This window comes from Salmo salar, chromosome 13 (assembly GCF_965601325.2).
Source record: "Salmo salar chromosome 13, fSalSal1, whole genome shotgun sequence".
Classification (NCBI taxonomy): Eukaryota; Metazoa; Chordata; class Actinopteri; order Salmoniformes; family Salmonidae; genus Salmo; species Salmo salar.
The window spans coordinates 20,244,491-20,261,471 of record NC_138303.1 but is presented as its reverse complement, the minus strand read 5'-3'; the positions used below and the strand labels follow the sequence as shown (position 1 = coordinate 20,261,471).

The following is a 16,981-nucleotide window of genomic DNA, read 5'->3' as shown; positions in this document are numbered from 1 at the left end:
CAAAGGCTATTCAAAAGTCCTTCAGTAGGGTCAGAGAGAGAGGGGAAGGGAGAAAGGTATTTATGGGGGGGTCATAAACCTTACCCAGAGGCCAACGTCATGACAATGCTTTCTTGCAGGTTCCTTCTCAACAATGCAACAACAATAAGAAACAGAAAAAAATAAGAATATGAACATAAAGTAAATGGCAGTAGAATGGAATAAACATTTTAGCATAAGTATAGTATAATACAGGAAGGCATAATTTATAGTCCAATATGTACACGTGTATTGGGGAAGGGGGTCATAGGAGCAAGTTTATCAATTGAGCAGTATAATAAGAGTCTGGTAGCAGTAGTGGTAATGTGTGTTAAAGTGTGGAGAATCAGAGCAGGTGGTCAATCCAGTTCAAGTGTTCAGCAGTCTGATAGCTTGTAGATAGAAACTGTCTCTGAGTCTGTTGGCATCAGACCTCATGCTCCGATACCGTCTGCCCGATGGTAAGGGAGAAAACAGCTTGTGGCTGGGGTGTTTGTGGTCCTTGATGATGCTGTTTGCCTTCCTCAGGCACCTTCTCGAGTAGATGTCCTGGATGGGTGGAAGCATGGTCCCAGTGATCTACTGGGCCGTCTTCACCACCCGCTGGAGCGCCTTGCGGATGGAGCAATTCCGGTACCAGGCTGTGATGCAACCGGTCAGGATGCTCTTGATGGTGCAGCACTAGGATTTAAAGAAGACCCGGGCGGCATGCCAAATTTCTTCACTGTTGCGCCCTTTTGACAAGAGTGGTGGTGTTGTTGGTCCAAGACAAGTCCTTGGTGATGTGGACCTTAAAACTCTCTCTCTTACAGTCCCATTGATGTGGATTGAGGCATGTTCCCTCTTCTGCTTCCTGAAATCAACAATTAACTCCTTTGTTTTTCTGACGTTGAGGCTGTTGTCATAAAACCACAATGCCAGTTCACTTACCTCCTCCCCATAGGCTGGGTTTGAAAACCCATTTGTGGGCTTTCAAGCATCAACTTCTCATTTCAAGTCCTGCCACAACATCTCAATTGGGATTAGGTCAGGACTTTGACTAGGCCAATCCAAAATGTGAAATGTGTTGCTTTTTAACCTTTTTCATGTAGACTTGATTGTGTTTTGGATCATTGTCTTAGCGCTTCAGCTTCAGCTCACAGACGGATGGCCTGACATTCTCCAATAGAATTCTCTAGAGCAGAATTCATGGTTCCTTCCTATTCGTCCAGGTCAAGTCGTCCAGGTCCTGAGGCAGCAAAGCATCCCCAAACTATCATACTACCACCACCATGGTTGACCGTTGGGATGAGGTTCTTACTGTGGAATGCAGGGTTGGTTTTGGCCAGACATAATGGGACCCATCTCGTCCAAAAAGTTGACTTAAGTTTGCCAAAAAGCACCTGGAAGCACCTGCATGATCATCAAAACTCTTGGAAGAATGTTCTATGGACAGATGAGTCAAAAGTATAACTTTTTGGACAACATGAGTCCCATTATGCCCGGTGAAAACCAAACACTGCATTCCACAGTAAGAACCTTATACCAACGGTCAAGCATGGTGGTGGTAGTGTGATGGTTTGGGGATACTTGTTGCATCAGGACATGGACGACTTGCCTTAATAGAAAGAACCATGAATTCTGAGAAGAATGGTCAGCACACATTCTAAGGATGTGGCCAAGGATGCCAGCTATGCTGGGGGTTTTGTGAGTTTTCCTCAAGTCAGCCTCTGAGAGCGAAAGCACCTGGTCGCTCGGAGAAGCGAGATTCTTCCTGGATGGCTGGGTATTGTCTGACACAAAGAAAGTATAGAATGTTATAAGCTCGTCTGGGAGGGAGGCTTCGGTAGAAACCACACAGCTGGATTTTCCTTTGTAGTCTATGATAGTCTGTAGTCCTTGCGACATGCAATGCAAGTCTGAGTTGTCATACATCAATTCAAGTTTGAGTATGTATTGTCTTATTGCGTCCCTAATGGATTTGCGGAGATCGTACCTGCTTGCCTTGTATGTGTTGCACGCGTCAGAGTCATCAGGGTTTGTTCTGCTGATATTGAATGCTGCAGCATGGGCTCTAAGCATTGTACGGATATCACCATTCCTCCAGGGTTTTTGGTTGGGGTATGTCTGGGTTGTTATTTTGGGTACAACGTCATCAACACATTTCTTAATGAAGCCTGTGACTGACGATGTTTATTCCTTAATGTTGATGGCTGAGTCCTGGGTGGATGAATCGTTGAACATATTCCAATCAGTATTCTCAAAACAATCCTGCAGCATTGAGTCTGCCTCTTTCCAGCGCTTCACTATTTCGATGGGCGAAGGAGAAATAACTTGTAGTATTGGTAACCATCTGGAAGTCATAGTGACAGGCCAAATAGCTAACGTAAGGGCAAGCCAGTGTGATGAACAATGCAAGTGTTGTATCGGGGTGCTCCAATTGTTGCCTCCCACTGGGCAGCAGTTGCTTCACCGGGCAGCTGTATGCAGCTGTATCGCATCACTGGCAGTAGCTTGACCAATTTGTTACATACTCAATTGTATTTAGAGTAGAATAGCAGCCTACACAATAAATTACTTTTAGTATTGGTAGTAGCCATGTGGATGTCACAATGATACAGTCTACTACTGCTGCTAAATGGGGAGAGTTTGTACTACAAGCCAGCAACACAAAGCAGTGTGTCCTTCACTCATGAATTATGCTTGCCCGGCACACTGCTGTCCTGCAGAAATTGAGGGAAGTAGCTAACTTTAGACAGTGTAGCTAATATCAGTCCAGGGTGACAACCAAATAAAGCTAATTTGTTGATTTTGTGGTTCGATAAAAACGGAATAATTCTGAACACTCCCATCCCAACTGTCCCAACATCAGCAGGTTCAAATTCTCGGGACATCTGACAGCTGGAGTGGGGAACAGCCATCATCCGTGTATCCTTGACCCGCTCAAACTACGCAAGTCCCGACATAATGGTCCTTGCTTAGGTTCATAGGATTTACCCCGATCGTGAAAACATGTCTGGCATTGCAGAAACATGGTCAATTCCTGGCAAAATAGGCATAATGGTAGATTTTAGACAAGTGGAACTCTTGCGGAAAAAACGAGGTCACATCATGACGTCAGTGATCTTCAGGTTGGAAAGTCGGAGCTCCTGAAAGATGCCTGAGATTCCGAGTTAAAATTCCGAGTTGGATGACCGTTCAAATAAAAATGAAAGAAAAGTTATCTAGCAAATTCAGCAGACTGTGGTGAGAAAGAGGTTTTTAGAAGTGCCGTCTTTATCTTATTACTCATCGTTAAGGCCGTGTTTGATGTGCTTATCATTGCACAAGCAGCTTTTTTCCCACTCCTATCGATATTTTGTATTTATTAAGTCATACAAGTGTTACATTGCATGAAGTTTAAAATGCATTCTGTTATTATTAAATGTGTAATTACTATTTAACAGAAAAAAACAACATTTAATTAATAAAATATTTTATCAGTCGTCTTCCTCAGGGGATGATGAAACACTCTTTGCAAGAGGCAGGGAATCTGATTTAAATGACCCTCAACTCGCGGCTGAGTCATTTCATTCAGGGTATGAGGAGTTAGCCGGGGGTAAACCTGCCCAGGATCAGGTTAGTTCTGAAGGACTCATTGCCATAGAAATGTAGGATACCCCTCTGATGTTGTGTCCCGCGTTCAGCCTGGGGTAAACAACACTGTTGTGACTCGATTGGCGTTATAGCCTTTCAAGCATGGTGGTGGAAAATACTGTATCATAAAGAAAGTACACATGTTTTCCCTGCTTTTTCACCCTTCAAATCTATTTAAAGGAGGAAATAGAAGCAATTGCAGCCTGTATTACCGGCTGATCACATCAAGCCCAGACGATAGTGGAGCGACATAATAGCTAGCGGCTGCTCAGGCTAGTGCAGCTTCACGTTGCAGTATTAATATTTCAAATCAAAATCAAATGAAATTGTATTAGTCACATTCGCCGAATACAACAGGTGTCGACCTTACAGTGAAATGCTTACTTACGAGCCCTTAACCAACAATGCAGTAACCCCCTTTGTTTAAATTTTTGCCTAAAATGACATACCCAAATCTAACTGCCTGCAGCTCAGGCCCTGAAGCAAGGATATGCATATTCCTGGTACCATTTGACAGGAAACACTTTTGAAGTTTATGGAAATGGAAAAGGAATGTAGTAGGATATAACACAATAGATTTGGTAAAAGATAATACAAAGAAAAAAACAACTGTTCTTTAGTATTTTTTTTATACCATCATCTTTGAAATGCAAGAGAAAGGCCATAATGTATTAGGTGGAATTTAGATGTTGGCCACTATATGGCATCAGTGTATGTGCAACGTTTTAGACTGATCCAATGAACCATTGCATTTCTGTTCAAAATGTTGTATCAAGACTGCCCAAATGTGCCTAGTTTGTTTATTAATAACTTTTCATGTTCAAAATTGTGCACTCCTCAAACAATAGCATGGTATTCTGTCACAGTAATAGCTACTGTAAATTGGACAGTGCTGTCAGATTAACAAGAATTTAAGCTTTCTGCCAATATCAGATATGTATGTCCTGGGAAATTATTTTGTTACTTAAAAACCTCATGCTAATCGCATTAGCCTACGTTAGCTCAACTGTCCCATGGAAGGGACACCAATCCCGAAGAAGTACTTTTTATTTTTTTTTATTATTATAATAATAATAATACAGATAAGAAATAAATGTAACAAGTAATCAAACAGTAGCAGTAAAATAACAATAGTGAGACTATATACAGGGGGGTACCGGTACAGAGTCAATGTGCGGGGGCACCAGTTAGTTGAGGTAATATGTACAAATGGGTAGTTTTTAAAGTGACTATGCATAGATGATAATAAGAGAGAGTAGCAGCGGTGTAAAAGAGGGGGGGTCTGGGTAGCCATTTGATTAGGTGTTCCGGAGACTTATGGCTTGGGGTTAGAAGCTGTTTAGAAGCCTCTTGGACCTAGACTTGGCACTCCGGTACCGCTTGCCGTGCGATAGCAGAGAGAACAGTCTATGACTATGGTGGCAGCAGTCAGACCATTTTCCTCTGACACCGCCTGGTACAGAGGTCCTGGATGGCAGGGAGCTTGGCCCCAGTGATGTACTGGGCCGTTCGCCCTACCCTCTGTAGTGCCTTGTTGTCGGAGGCCGAGCAGTTGCCATACCAGGCAGCGATGCAACCAGTCAGGATGCTCTTGATGGTGCAGCTTTAGAACCTTTTCAGGATCTGAGGACACATGCCAAGTCTCCTGAGGGGGAATAGGTTTTGTCGTGCCCTATTTATGACTGTCTTGGTGTGCTTGGACCATGTTAGTTTGTTGGTGATGTGGACACCAAGGATCTTGAAGCTCTCAACCTGCTCCACTGCAGCCCCATCGATGAGAATGGGGGCATGCTTGGTCCCCTTTTCCTGTAGTCCACAATCATCTCCTTTGTCTTGATCACGTTGAGGTAGAGGTTGTTGTCCTCATACCACACGGCCAGGTCTCTGACCTCCTACGTATAGGCTGTCTCGTCGTTGTCGGTGATCAGGCCTACCAATGTTGTGTCAACTTAATGATGGTGGTGGAGTCGTGCCTGGCCGTGCAGTCATGAGTGAACAGGGAGTACAGGAGGGGGCTGAGCACACAACCCTGAGGGGACCCTGTGTTGAGGATCAGCGTGACAGATGTGTTGTAACCTACCCTTACCACCTGGGGGCAGCCCATCAGGAAGTCCAGGATCCAGTTGCAGAGGGAGGTGTTTAGTCCCAGGGTCCTTAGCTTATTGATGAGCTTTGAGGGCACTATGGTGTTGAACGCTGAGCTGTAGTCAATGAATAGCATTCTCACATAGGTGCTCCTTTTGTCCAGGTGGGAAAGGGCAGTGTGGAGAGCAATAGAGATTGCATCATCTGTGGATCTGTTGGGGCGGTATGCAAGTGGAGTGGGTCTATGGTTTCTGGTATAATGGTGTTGATGTGAGCCATGACCAGCCTTTCAAAGCACTTCAGGGATACAGACGTGAGTGCTACGGGTCGGTAGTCATTTAGGCAGGTTACCTTAGTGGTTTTAGGCACAGGCACTATGGTGATCTGCTTAAAACATGTTGGTATTACAGACTCGGACAGCGAGAGGTTGAAAATGTCAGTGAAGACACTTACATTTACATTTTAGTCATTTAGCAGACGCTCTTATCCAGAGCGACTTACAGTAGTAATTACATTCATTTCATGCATTTTTATTTTTTAGTACTGGCCCCCCGTGGGAATCGAACCCACAACCCTGGCGTTGCACACACCATGCTGGCGTTGCAAACACCATGCTCTACCAACTGAGCCACAGTTGGTCAGTGCATGCTAGCAGTACACATCCTGGTAATCTGTCTGGTCCTGAGGCCTTGTGAATGTTGACCTGTTTAAAGGTCTTACTCACATAGGCTGTGGAGAGCGTGATCACACAGTCTTCCAGTACAGCTGGTGCTCTCATGCAGGGCACTCTCGCAGGGCACTATGAACAAAAAGGACAAAACACTTTTTTTATTTATTCTTGAAATTATTTTATAAAATCGCATTTATTCATTGACTTTTTATATATATATATATATATATATATATATATATATATATATATATATAGATATATTAGAGAGAGATTTATTTTTCATTTGATCAACTAACAATTTGGAATATTCTCCCTTCCCCTCCCCCCTGTATGACCTGTAATGATAGTGGGGTTCAGGAGACTGGTGGGAGGGGATATAGGAGGAAAGGCTCATTGTAATGGCTGGAATGGAATCAATGGAACAGAGTTGATATATTTTCCATTTATTCCATTCAAGCCATTATAATGAGCCCATCTTATAGCTCCTCCCACCAGCCTCCACTGGTGGAGTTTGAACCCCTCTACAGACAGTGGCCGTGTTCGAAAGGATCAAAAACGTAACGTATCATGAGTAAATTGTGACTGACTGATCTACAAATAATAATGAGTAGTTATTTATGATGCAAGGGTCTTAGCAGATGAATCAGTTGGCAGTCGCCTGTACTGTCGGCTGCAATGTGGAACAAGCCCCTTGTATGATGCTCCTAAATGTTACCGGGTAAAGGGGAAGGAGAGGGGGTGAGGATGAATTTAAGGACTGGACCTACACAGCATGCCGAGGATAGGGTGAGGTGAGAAGTGAGGGCGGGGTGAATGAGGGGGGGGGGGGGGGGGGGGCTATATAGACAACACCACCACTTTTCATACTGGTGAGATTACCAGAGCGAGAAGAGGGACATGGGATGATTGATTTCTCTGTCACATAGGAAGTTTGTGGAAAAATAAATAAAAAATGGTGGCCTATCAAATGGCACTCTATTCCCTAAAAAAGTGCCCTACTTTTGACCGGAACTAGATAACTTCTGTCAAAAGTTATCTACTCTGTAGGAAATAGAGGTGTCATTTGGGATGACCAAATATGCTCAAATAACTCATCAGTGCATTCCATGACTAAGACTAGAAACAAGCTGCCAAATAAACAACAGTATGTAATCAAGATGTAAAAGGCCAGTTGATCCAAATATATTATTTTAGTTCAGCCCTATCAAATGACACATCAATGCTGCTCAGTTAAATTTCGACATGGTCTTACTGTTAGTTTTTCCATTTGTCATTTTAATCAGTTTTGCACCATAGTTCAATGTTTCCCCTTGCCAAAATATAGAGTAGGTTATGTCCAATAAATGTAATGGCCTCTTCTCTGTGTTCCTTTGGGTCTGTGAGGACAACGGATGTTTCTGTTATGCATATTCACTACAGATTCTTTACAGATTTTAATTGTCTCATATTGGTTCCTGAGATGTTTAACATGTTTCCAGGCATTGTAAATATGTGATAATCTGTGTCTGTACGACAAACACACATTGGGAGGTGAGAGTCAAATGGAGATCAATTCACCTTGCTCTCTCAGAGCCTGGGGCCCGCATCCACAAAGGGTCTCTGAGTAGGACTGCTAATCCAGCATCTGTCTCTATAATATTACTCACTTTGATCTAAAAAGCTAAACTGATTCCAGATCAGCACTCCTACTCAGACGCTTTGTGGCCCTGGTGAGAGCTCTTGGAAAGGAGACCACAAATTAGTATTGGGATATCCCCATTCTCTCCTTGGCCCTTTTGGAAACATCACTAGATGGGGAAAGAGGTCAAAGGTGAATTGCACTGCTCCCTAAGGCCACTCCAGAAAGACATTTAAACCTATCAGCAGTAAAAAAAAAAATAATAATAAATGATGCATCCTCCCTTGAGGTAAAAACAAATCTAATGCAATTGGGAAAAATAAGCATTCCTCTACATAGCTTTCACCAAGTCACTTCAGCAATTATGCCAATGAGGAAAGGATGTATTTTAAGTTTTTGAAGGCTTAATTTGAGATGTATGTTGGCCTTATTAAAACAAACAGACTCCATCGGGGATCCATTGAATTGCTTCTCTTGAATAGGTGAGCAATATGATGGAATTTCTTACATTCACCATATTGCATATTTGATGACTTGTTCTAAAATGAGGGGATATTAGAGGTGAAAGACAGACCTAATATGCTGCTCAATTACAAATCACTCCCTGGTCCCTACCAACTATGCACTTATGGCACATTCATAACAGCACATTCCATTCAGAGATGGTTGAGCTATATCCAAAATAGCCTACCTATCCAGACCCTTTCACAGCTACAATAACTGCCTAGTAACCTGTTCCTAGTGCTCAATGTCCTTTAGCCAACTTCTCTGAGCATCGTTGTGTGTATGGCATGACAATGAAATTCATTGGACTTCACTAAAGCACATACTGATCTGAGAGCAGGCTAGGTGCTGATCTGTTGCACCCTCTACAACCACTGTGAATATTATTTTACCCTGCTGGTAATCTATGAACATCTTGGCCATGTACTGTTATAATCTCCACCCGGCACAGCCAGAAGAGGACTGGCCACCCCTCATAGCCTGGTTCCTCCCTTTCTAGGGAGTTTTTCCTAGCCACCGTGCTTATACATCTGCATTGTTTGCTGTTTGGGGTTTTAGTCTGGGTTTCTGAATAGCACTTTGTGACATTGGCTGATGTAAAAAGGTCTTTATAAATACATTTGATTGATTGGTTCCCAGGTCTAGAGATTGATTAAGAATAGTTAATAGATGCTCACCCCTCTTCTCTAGCTGGAGGTATTGTTGACAGTATAATATAGCCTAAGGCAGCAATGGCCAGCTGGGTTCATCAGTCAGAAATTCCCTTCCCTTTTTGTCCTGTATTGTGTCTTTTTCAAATCTATAACCTTATCAACACCTCTTTATTAAACTGATATCTCAGAGGGAGAGCTAAAGCTTCCACTTGACTGAATTTGATAGTTGTGTACTCCAGAAACACTTGTGACATCATCACTCACCATATAGGGATTTCAGCACAAACAGAATGTTCAACTTGCAAGTGTGAAGTGTCATGACTTTCACCCAAGAGTAGGTTTAGTGGAGTTTAAATAACACCCGTTCTGTATGAGCTGCAGCTCTCTCTTGACCATGTGAGGTAGACAGACTGAACTGTGTCAGGTTATACAGTACCAGTCAAAAGTTTGGACACACCTAATAATTCCAGGGTTTTTATTTTTACTATTTTCTACATTGTGAAGACATCAAAACTATTTAACCCATATGGAATCATGTAGTAACCAAAAAAGTGCTAAACAAATCAAAATATATTTTAGATTCTAAGTACCGTAATTTCCGGACTATTGAGCACACCTGAATATAAATTTTAAAAAATATATTATTTTGAACATAAATAAGCCGCACATGTCTATAAGCCGCAGGTGCCTACCGGTACATTGAAACAAATGAACTTTACACAGGCTTTAACGAAACACGGCTTGTAACAAAAATAAATAGGCTTTAACGAAACACGGCTTGTCATCGACTCATTAAGACCAAGCTCGCGTGCAGCAGCTCTATTTCCTTTTCCAACAGCCAGATCAATCGCCTTCAACTTGAAAGCTGCATCATATGCATTTCTCCGTGTATTTGCCATGAGGGTGACAAAATGACTACCGTAATAAGTTTGAGAGCGCTCGATTTAATCTAAACAGTTAACAAAAAAGTTGTTTGACCTTAACCCGTTCGGCAATTTCATTGGTCTAATGAAAGCTTCATGACGCCAAAAAACTGAGCACATCACAGAATGTGTTTTTTGGAGCAAAAAAAATTTAAAGCGGGAAAAATCCCTATATTAGCCGCGTCATTGTTTAAGCCGTGAGGTTCAAAGCCTGGGAAAAATGTTGCGGCTTATAGTCCGGAAATTACGGTAGCCACCCTTCGCACACTGTTGACATTCTTTCAACCAGCGTCATGAGGTAGTCACCTGGAATGCATTTCAATTAACAGGTGTGCCTTGTTAAAAGTAAATTTGTGGAATTTCTTTCCTTCTTAATGCTTTTGAGCCAATCAGTTGTGCTGTGACAAGGTAGGGGTGGTATACAGAAGATAGCCCTATTTGGTAAAAGACCAAGTCCATATTATGGCAAAACAGCTCAAATAAGCAAAGAGAAATTAGTCTATTATTACTTTAATAAGACATGAAGGTCAGTCAATCCGTAAAATAAGAACTTTGAACGTTTCTTCAAGTGCAGTCTCAAAAACCATCAAGCGCTATGATGAAACTGGCTCATGAGGCCCGCCACAGGAAAGGAAGACACAGAGTTACCTCTGCTGCAGAGGATACGTTCATTAGTTTCCAGCCTCAAAAATTCCAGCCCAAATAAATGCTTCAGATTAAGTAACAGACATCAACTGTTCAGAGGAGACTGTGTGAATCAGGCCTTCATGGTCAAATTGCTGCAAAGAAACCACTACTAAAGGACACCAATAAGAAGAGGCTTGCTTGGGCCAAGAAACACTAGCAATGGACAATAGACCAATGAAAATCTGTCCTTTGGTCTGATGAGTCCAAAAAGATTTGGTTCCAACCGCCATTTCTTTGTGAGATGCAGAGTAGGTTAACAGATAATCTCCGCATGTGCGGTTCCCACCGTGAATCATGGAGGTGGTGTGATGGTGCTTTGCTGCTGACACTGTCAGTGATTTTATTTAGAATTCAAAGCACACTTAACCAGCATGGCTACCACAGCATTCTGAAGCGATTCGCCATACCATCTGATGTGCGCTTAGTGGGACTATCATTATTTATTTGTTTAACTGACTTGCCTAGTTAAATAAAAGTAAGAACAAATTCTTATTTTATTCTTACGGCCTAGGAACAGTGTGTTAACTTCCTTGTTCCGGGGCAGAACGACAGATGCCTTGTCAGCTCAGGGATTAGATTTTGCAACCTTTCGGTTACAAGTCGAACGCTCTAACCACTAGGCTACCTGCCACCCCTGTTTACAATAGAACAATGACATAACACACCTCCAGGCTGTGTAAGGGCTATTTGACCAAGGAGAGTGATGGTGTGCTGCATCAGATGACCTGGCCTCCACAATCACCCGACCTCAACCCAATTGAGATGGTTTGGGATGAATTGGACCATAGAGTGAAGGAAAAGCAGCCAACAAGAGCTCAGCATACATGGGAACTTCTTCAAGACTGCTGAAAAAGCATTCCAAGTGAAACTGGTTGAGAGAATGTCAAGAGTATGCAAAGTTGCCATCAAAGCAAAGGGTGGCTATTTGAAGAATCTAAGATATTTTTATTTGTTTGGTTACCACATGATTCAATGTGTTATTTTATAGTTTGGATGTCTTCACTATTATTCTACAATGCAGGAAATAGTAAAGATAATGAAAATCCCTGGAATGGGTAGGTATGTCTAAACCTTTGACTGGTACTGTACATGCTGTCTAAATGGGAGTAGGAATAAGTTGTCTCCAAGCGCAGATCTAAGTCAGTTTGGAGATTTTCCACCTGGGATTTGAAGGTTAAGATGGTCCTGGAAAGGAAACTTCAACCTTGAGTGTCTAAGTGCCAGTATAGAAAATACCTTGACAATGCCTGCACTGCTGGAGTGATTGGGTGAAGTTTTATTATAGTTCTGGGACTGTCACCAGCTTAAGACTTCATTTCCCAGAGTGCTTTACAGTTAACTGGCTTTCAAAACAGCCATTTCCAATAGAAACTGACTTATCAGTGAAGTAGCACTTTGAGCTTGAGGAGTTAGGTGTGTTGTGAATATGGATAGATAGAGGAACAAATTTGGAGAAACTGATACAAGAATATGTTATCTACCAGTAAGGAGTCAAACAACATTTCAAGAGCAGCAGGTAAACCTCAGCTATACACTTTAAACATTTGAGGGTAAATGTACAAGGCATTGTTCTTTAAATAGACTATTATGGAATCCGACCATTGTCTCTCAAAATATCCCTTTAAAGCATCCCCCCAAAACATTCACCCCAGACCCATCCCCACCCAACAGTCTTACATTGATCTACAGAATGAATAACCATTGAAAATATATACTATTGAATTCCAGTGTACATTTACGGTTGTTGTTTTTTTCCCCCCATTGGTTTTTCAAGTTTAAAAAAGGGTCCTCAGTGAACATAATCCAATTCCAGAAGACTATGACACATTTCCGGGCAGTCTCTTCGGCTGAGAAGTTAAGTCAGCATTTGTGTTTTGTTTTTCTACAAGCCGGATGGCTCTTGCTTTTTTCTCCCGTTTCGCTTGGAGAGGACTAGATTTGAGGGGTTAGGAAGCGCTACGACGTCACATGACTAAGCTAGAGCGGGGTAGTGAGGTAAGGAAGAAGAGGAAGCAGTTGAAAAAAAAGCCTGATCTTTTACAAGGCAGAGAGAGGCAGGAGATACGACTCCCTATGATGATGTATCCTGTGTGTATTCCGGAGTCATACATCTGATAGAGAAGGGAAGGGAAGAAAGAGAGTTTAAGGGAAAAGTGAGAAAGTAATGAGAGGAGGAAGAGAGAACAGGTAAGAGAGGGAAATAGAAACGAGAGAGAGGATTGAATAGAGAGAGTCCACTCCCTGTTGTTCCTGGCTCATCGGTAGACCAGATGTGATATGGTTCCAGACTTAAAGTTGAGCTGGTGGTTGGGGACAAAGCTATGCTGGGGCTTTTTACGCGTGCACACATCTTTAGCGTACAGGCTCATGCACATGTCACATGACACCTTGGAGCAGTTCACGCAGGTGTGCGAAGCACCCGGCTTGTTACAGAACCCGCACCGCGACCCCCCCAGGCTTGCTCGGTCGCTATTGGCTACCATGGCCGACGACATGGCAACCGACTTGCAGGGAAACAGCTTAGTGGCCATGAGGGGTTTCTCCACCATCTGGGGGTGAGGGGGAGTGAGGGGGTGAGGGTGTATGTGGGAGTGTGGGGAGTGGGTGTTGGAGTAGACTGACAGCTTCTCCTTGACGGGAAGGTAGCCATCCACGGGGCGGGGCGATTTGGGGTTGGGGTAGTCCTGCAGGCCGCAGCAGGGTGAGGGGTCGATGTCGTGACAGGCCTGGCACAGGATCATTTCACACCTGGGGCAGGATGCCAGGCTGGAGCAGCCCAGGCCACAACCCTGACACTTCATCCCCGGAGAGGTGAGTCCACTGTGGGTTTTGAGTGCCCAGCCGTCCCTGGCATCCCGGGGCTCCCTGGAAGGAGGTCTGGAAGGTGTCTGTCGACCTCCAACCCTAGGCCCACCCCTCTCTGTGTACAGATCAATTTCATCCAATGAGGAGAGGTGGTAGGAGGAGTAAGCATCGACCGAGGGTGGGGATTGAATAGGGAAGAAGTCAGGCACGGGGCTGTAGGAAGGTGGGTCAGTCACAGAGAACATGGAAGTGGAGGTGCTGGGCCTGATGATCTCATCCTTCATGTCCTCCTCTGCATCCACAAACAGAGGCTCCTTCCTCAGGCTCAGAGAGGCTTTCAGAACAGGCTTAGAGGCTGCGTGCCAATTCCCAGCTCCATCCGTAACATCCACTGACTTGGACGGCCTTCCCCCTCTCCTCAGCTGGTGAGGGTGAGGTATGTCCATCGGTCGCACTGAGAGCCTGGCCATGTCGGCCCCAAGGCTGTCTCGCCGTCGGAGGACCTCGGCACAGCCGGCTGCATCATCCCGGCAGCCCCTCCGTTGCTCCAGGGCTTCCAGCTCAGAGGCTGAACCCCGGGCCAAAGCCACCACCTCTCCCAGGAGACGACACTCGGCCTGGGCCAGGAAGAGCTCGAAGGCTAGCTGCCGGAGGTGGGCCGGGCCACCTGGGTGGTCCCGGACGTGGAACTGGAGCTCATGGTCGCGGGAGTAGCCCATAGAACGCAGGAGGGAGCGAAGATCAGCGTCGCACACAGCAGACTGGAGAAGGTAGACGTACGGGCCTGTGAAGGTCTACAAGTGGGGATAAGGAGGACAGAGTTACGGAGCATTCCTGCAAATTAACTGTAATGCATACAATGTTTAACCTCAGGGACCATATTAATATACTTCAACAATCCTGCCACCTGCACAAAGCCTGATGACAGGAACACATCCAGTTCAGTAGCTTTAGAATGATGGGTGCTGTACCTTGATGCAGCGGAACTCTTTCTTCCAGGGGAAGAGCAGCAGGTTGGTGCAGACAGTCTCCAGGGTGAGAAAGGCTCGCTCCAGGCCCTGCAGACTGCAGCCTCTCAGGCAGCGAATGGCGTTCTCCACCACCTCATAGAAGCGCACCATGCGGAACCTCTGGCCCGGGTCTGGTTGGTAGGCCCCCAGCAGGGCTGTGGCCGTGGAGAGTAGGGCCTCGCTGCCCCCCTCCAAGGTGCTTCCCCCAAGGCCCGCATTCCCCCCTCCGTCCTCTAGCCGCCTCTCCAGGCACACCACGTACCTCCGGAACAGGTCCTCTTGCAGTTTGGCATCCATTGGCGGCGCAGCAGTGGACTGCTTCAGCCGTGACACCCCTTCCTCGCTCCCTCTCTCATGCCCCAGACGACACTTTCAGCAGCCCCTCTCTGCTGACATCTCAGGACAGACACACAAATGCACTCCACTGAGGGTTGAGAAACGCACCTCCGAGCTCAACCAGGAAGCCGTCGCTATACTTCAGATGAGAGGGGATCAGTAGGGTTGAATTTAACTGCTTCCTTGTTGGGATGGCTAGGCTCTTGCCTGTAGGCCCACCATCTGCTTTTGGGCATCTCTGGTTATTTTTTTTAACTGGCAGTGCATGTGGGCTCTCCAAGAAAAATGTGGGGAATGAGATGAGGCCAGAGGGGGCTGGTGGTTGACGGTTTGGTGGCCCTGAGAAGTATCCAGAGGTCTAGCCTCTGCCCTGTCATTTAACCAAAAGGTGAGTTCAGGGTCACTGGGCAGACAGGGACACAATTATGATGCTGGGCATTTTCTGAACCAACTCCAAGCTGCAACGACAAAGAGGGATATGATGTTGGATAATGAACACACCACATGCTTCACTGTGCCAATGAGGATGATGTACTGAGCTTGGGACACATCCCCTCTTTCTCTAGACTCATCCAGCCTGCAAAGAGAATGCAATGCTGACATAATCTGGTGATTCAGAAGCAGCAGCAGCCAAAATGTTCCAAACATGCAAAATGGCCCATTGAAACAAATGGGTTGAAGAGCACAGCACAGAGAGGGAGTGCATCATTATCTGAGTTGCCTGTGTGTGAGAGAAAGAGAATATGTAGCCTAGACTTGCGAGTACCACACACACCCACTCTGCTACTGACACTATGAACGTGCAGTATAGGATGTATCGGAGCAAGGATATTTTTACCCTCAGTATACTTCATAACCATTTAGCCAACAACTGCACTCGCATCCACCTCGCATGAATTACCAAATAAAAAAACTAACAAGCTCAAAAATGCAGATGGCTACATGTACATGGTATGCTGGTTAATTAATTATGACTAACGTTAGCTCTTGACCCAAAATGCAATTTTTATGCATTTATCTCAAATCTGCATTTCACAGCAATATCGTTGATATTCACATTCGGGTTTGCTTCAATGTAGCTAACGTTCGACAAGCTATGGTGCTGCAAATAGACAATTCAGCAATCACTTCGGGATGCTCTAAAATCCGCCAGCTAAAGTGACATGCAACGATTTCTAAATCGAAAGGTACAAGCGATTGCTATATTTTCGTTGAAAATGGAATCAGTAAATTACTGCTACTGCGCGTTGTAAGGTTAGACATGTAACGTTGACTAGCTAGTTGGGACCTTCTCGAGTTAGCTGGCTAGAGATCACGGTTTGGTAACAAACTAGACTGAAACGAATATTAGCTAATTCGAACAATTAGCCAACTATGCAATAAACACCTTGTGTGGTAGCTCTGGCTACTTGACGATCTTGACGCAAAGGACCAACTGCGCAAGGGATGTTCTAGTATTCCGCGCAGCAAGATAGCTAGCTACTACTAGCTAACTAATATCTGAAAATACATAACCAGCTGGGTTAGCTAGCAATGCTAGCATGCGCTGTTCCCACCAGCTAAACACAACCATGAAAAACATATTTCTACATCGAATTGAACAATAACGCCACACATCAACGTTAACCACAGTGATCAGCTGAGTACGCAGTAAAAGTGGCGTTTACAAGACAGAACTGGCAAGCTTTGATGCTAATGTACGTTAGCCACAGTAACTAGCTAGCAGCTGTGTCGGTCTGTGCCTGGCCCGGGCCCGGCCCCAGCCCCAGCCCAGGACAGAACGCCCATCTATGCGAAGCTAGTGAGCTCGCTTCCCATCGCACGAGAAGCTTGTATTTAACAATTTCCACTTATGAGTAGAGTTAGACGCGAGTTGTGCACATTCATGTTTCTACTATTGTAAAACCTTTTTTTCTCATAAAGACGCCACGAATATTCAACGCCTTACCTTTTCCGTCCTACTGCTGGAAATTCCCATCACCTCATTGCGCAAGCGCACTCTCTGGAGAGGAGCTTGGCCGTGGTTATCAACGAGCCTGGGAATTTTATTTTTA

General features: G+C 44.6%; 1 protein-coding gene across 3 annotated transcripts; it reads right to left on the bottom strand.

Annotated features, from left to right (window-relative positions):
• Positions 1-7,645: 7,645 nt before the first annotated feature.
• On the bottom strand, positions 7,646-16,981 carry spata2 (spermatogenesis associated 2). Of its 3 annotated transcripts, none has more exons than XM_014134705.2 (3): positions 16,876-16,981; positions 14,553-15,385; positions 7,646-14,375 (listed from the first exon to the last, which is right to left on the bottom strand). In XM_014134705.2, the coding sequence occupies exons 2-3, from the start codon at positions 14,886-14,888 to the stop codon at positions 13,032-13,034; spliced, it is 1,680 nt and encodes a 559-aa protein (XP_013990180.2). In that variant the 5' UTR covers positions 14,889-15,385; positions 16,876-16,981; the 3' UTR covers positions 7,646-13,031. The 3 variants fall into 3 exon arrangements, with proteins under 3 accessions (XP_013990180.2, XP_045548973.2, XP_013990181.2); XM_045693017.2 differs by having other exon boundaries at positions 14,553-15,504; positions 16,876-16,944; XM_014134706.3 differs by lacking the exon at positions 16,876-16,981 and adding an exon at positions 16,315-16,709.

Coding starts and splice junctions, on each gene's coding strand:
- spata2 (XM_014134705.2), bottom strand. CDS start 14,888: ATGGATGCCAAACTGCAAGAGGACCTGTTCCGGAGGTACGTGGTGTGC. Junction 14,376..14,552: donor AAGAGTTCCGCTGCATCAAG/GTACAGCACCCA, acceptor CCCCACTTGTAG/ACCTTCACAGGCCCGTACGT.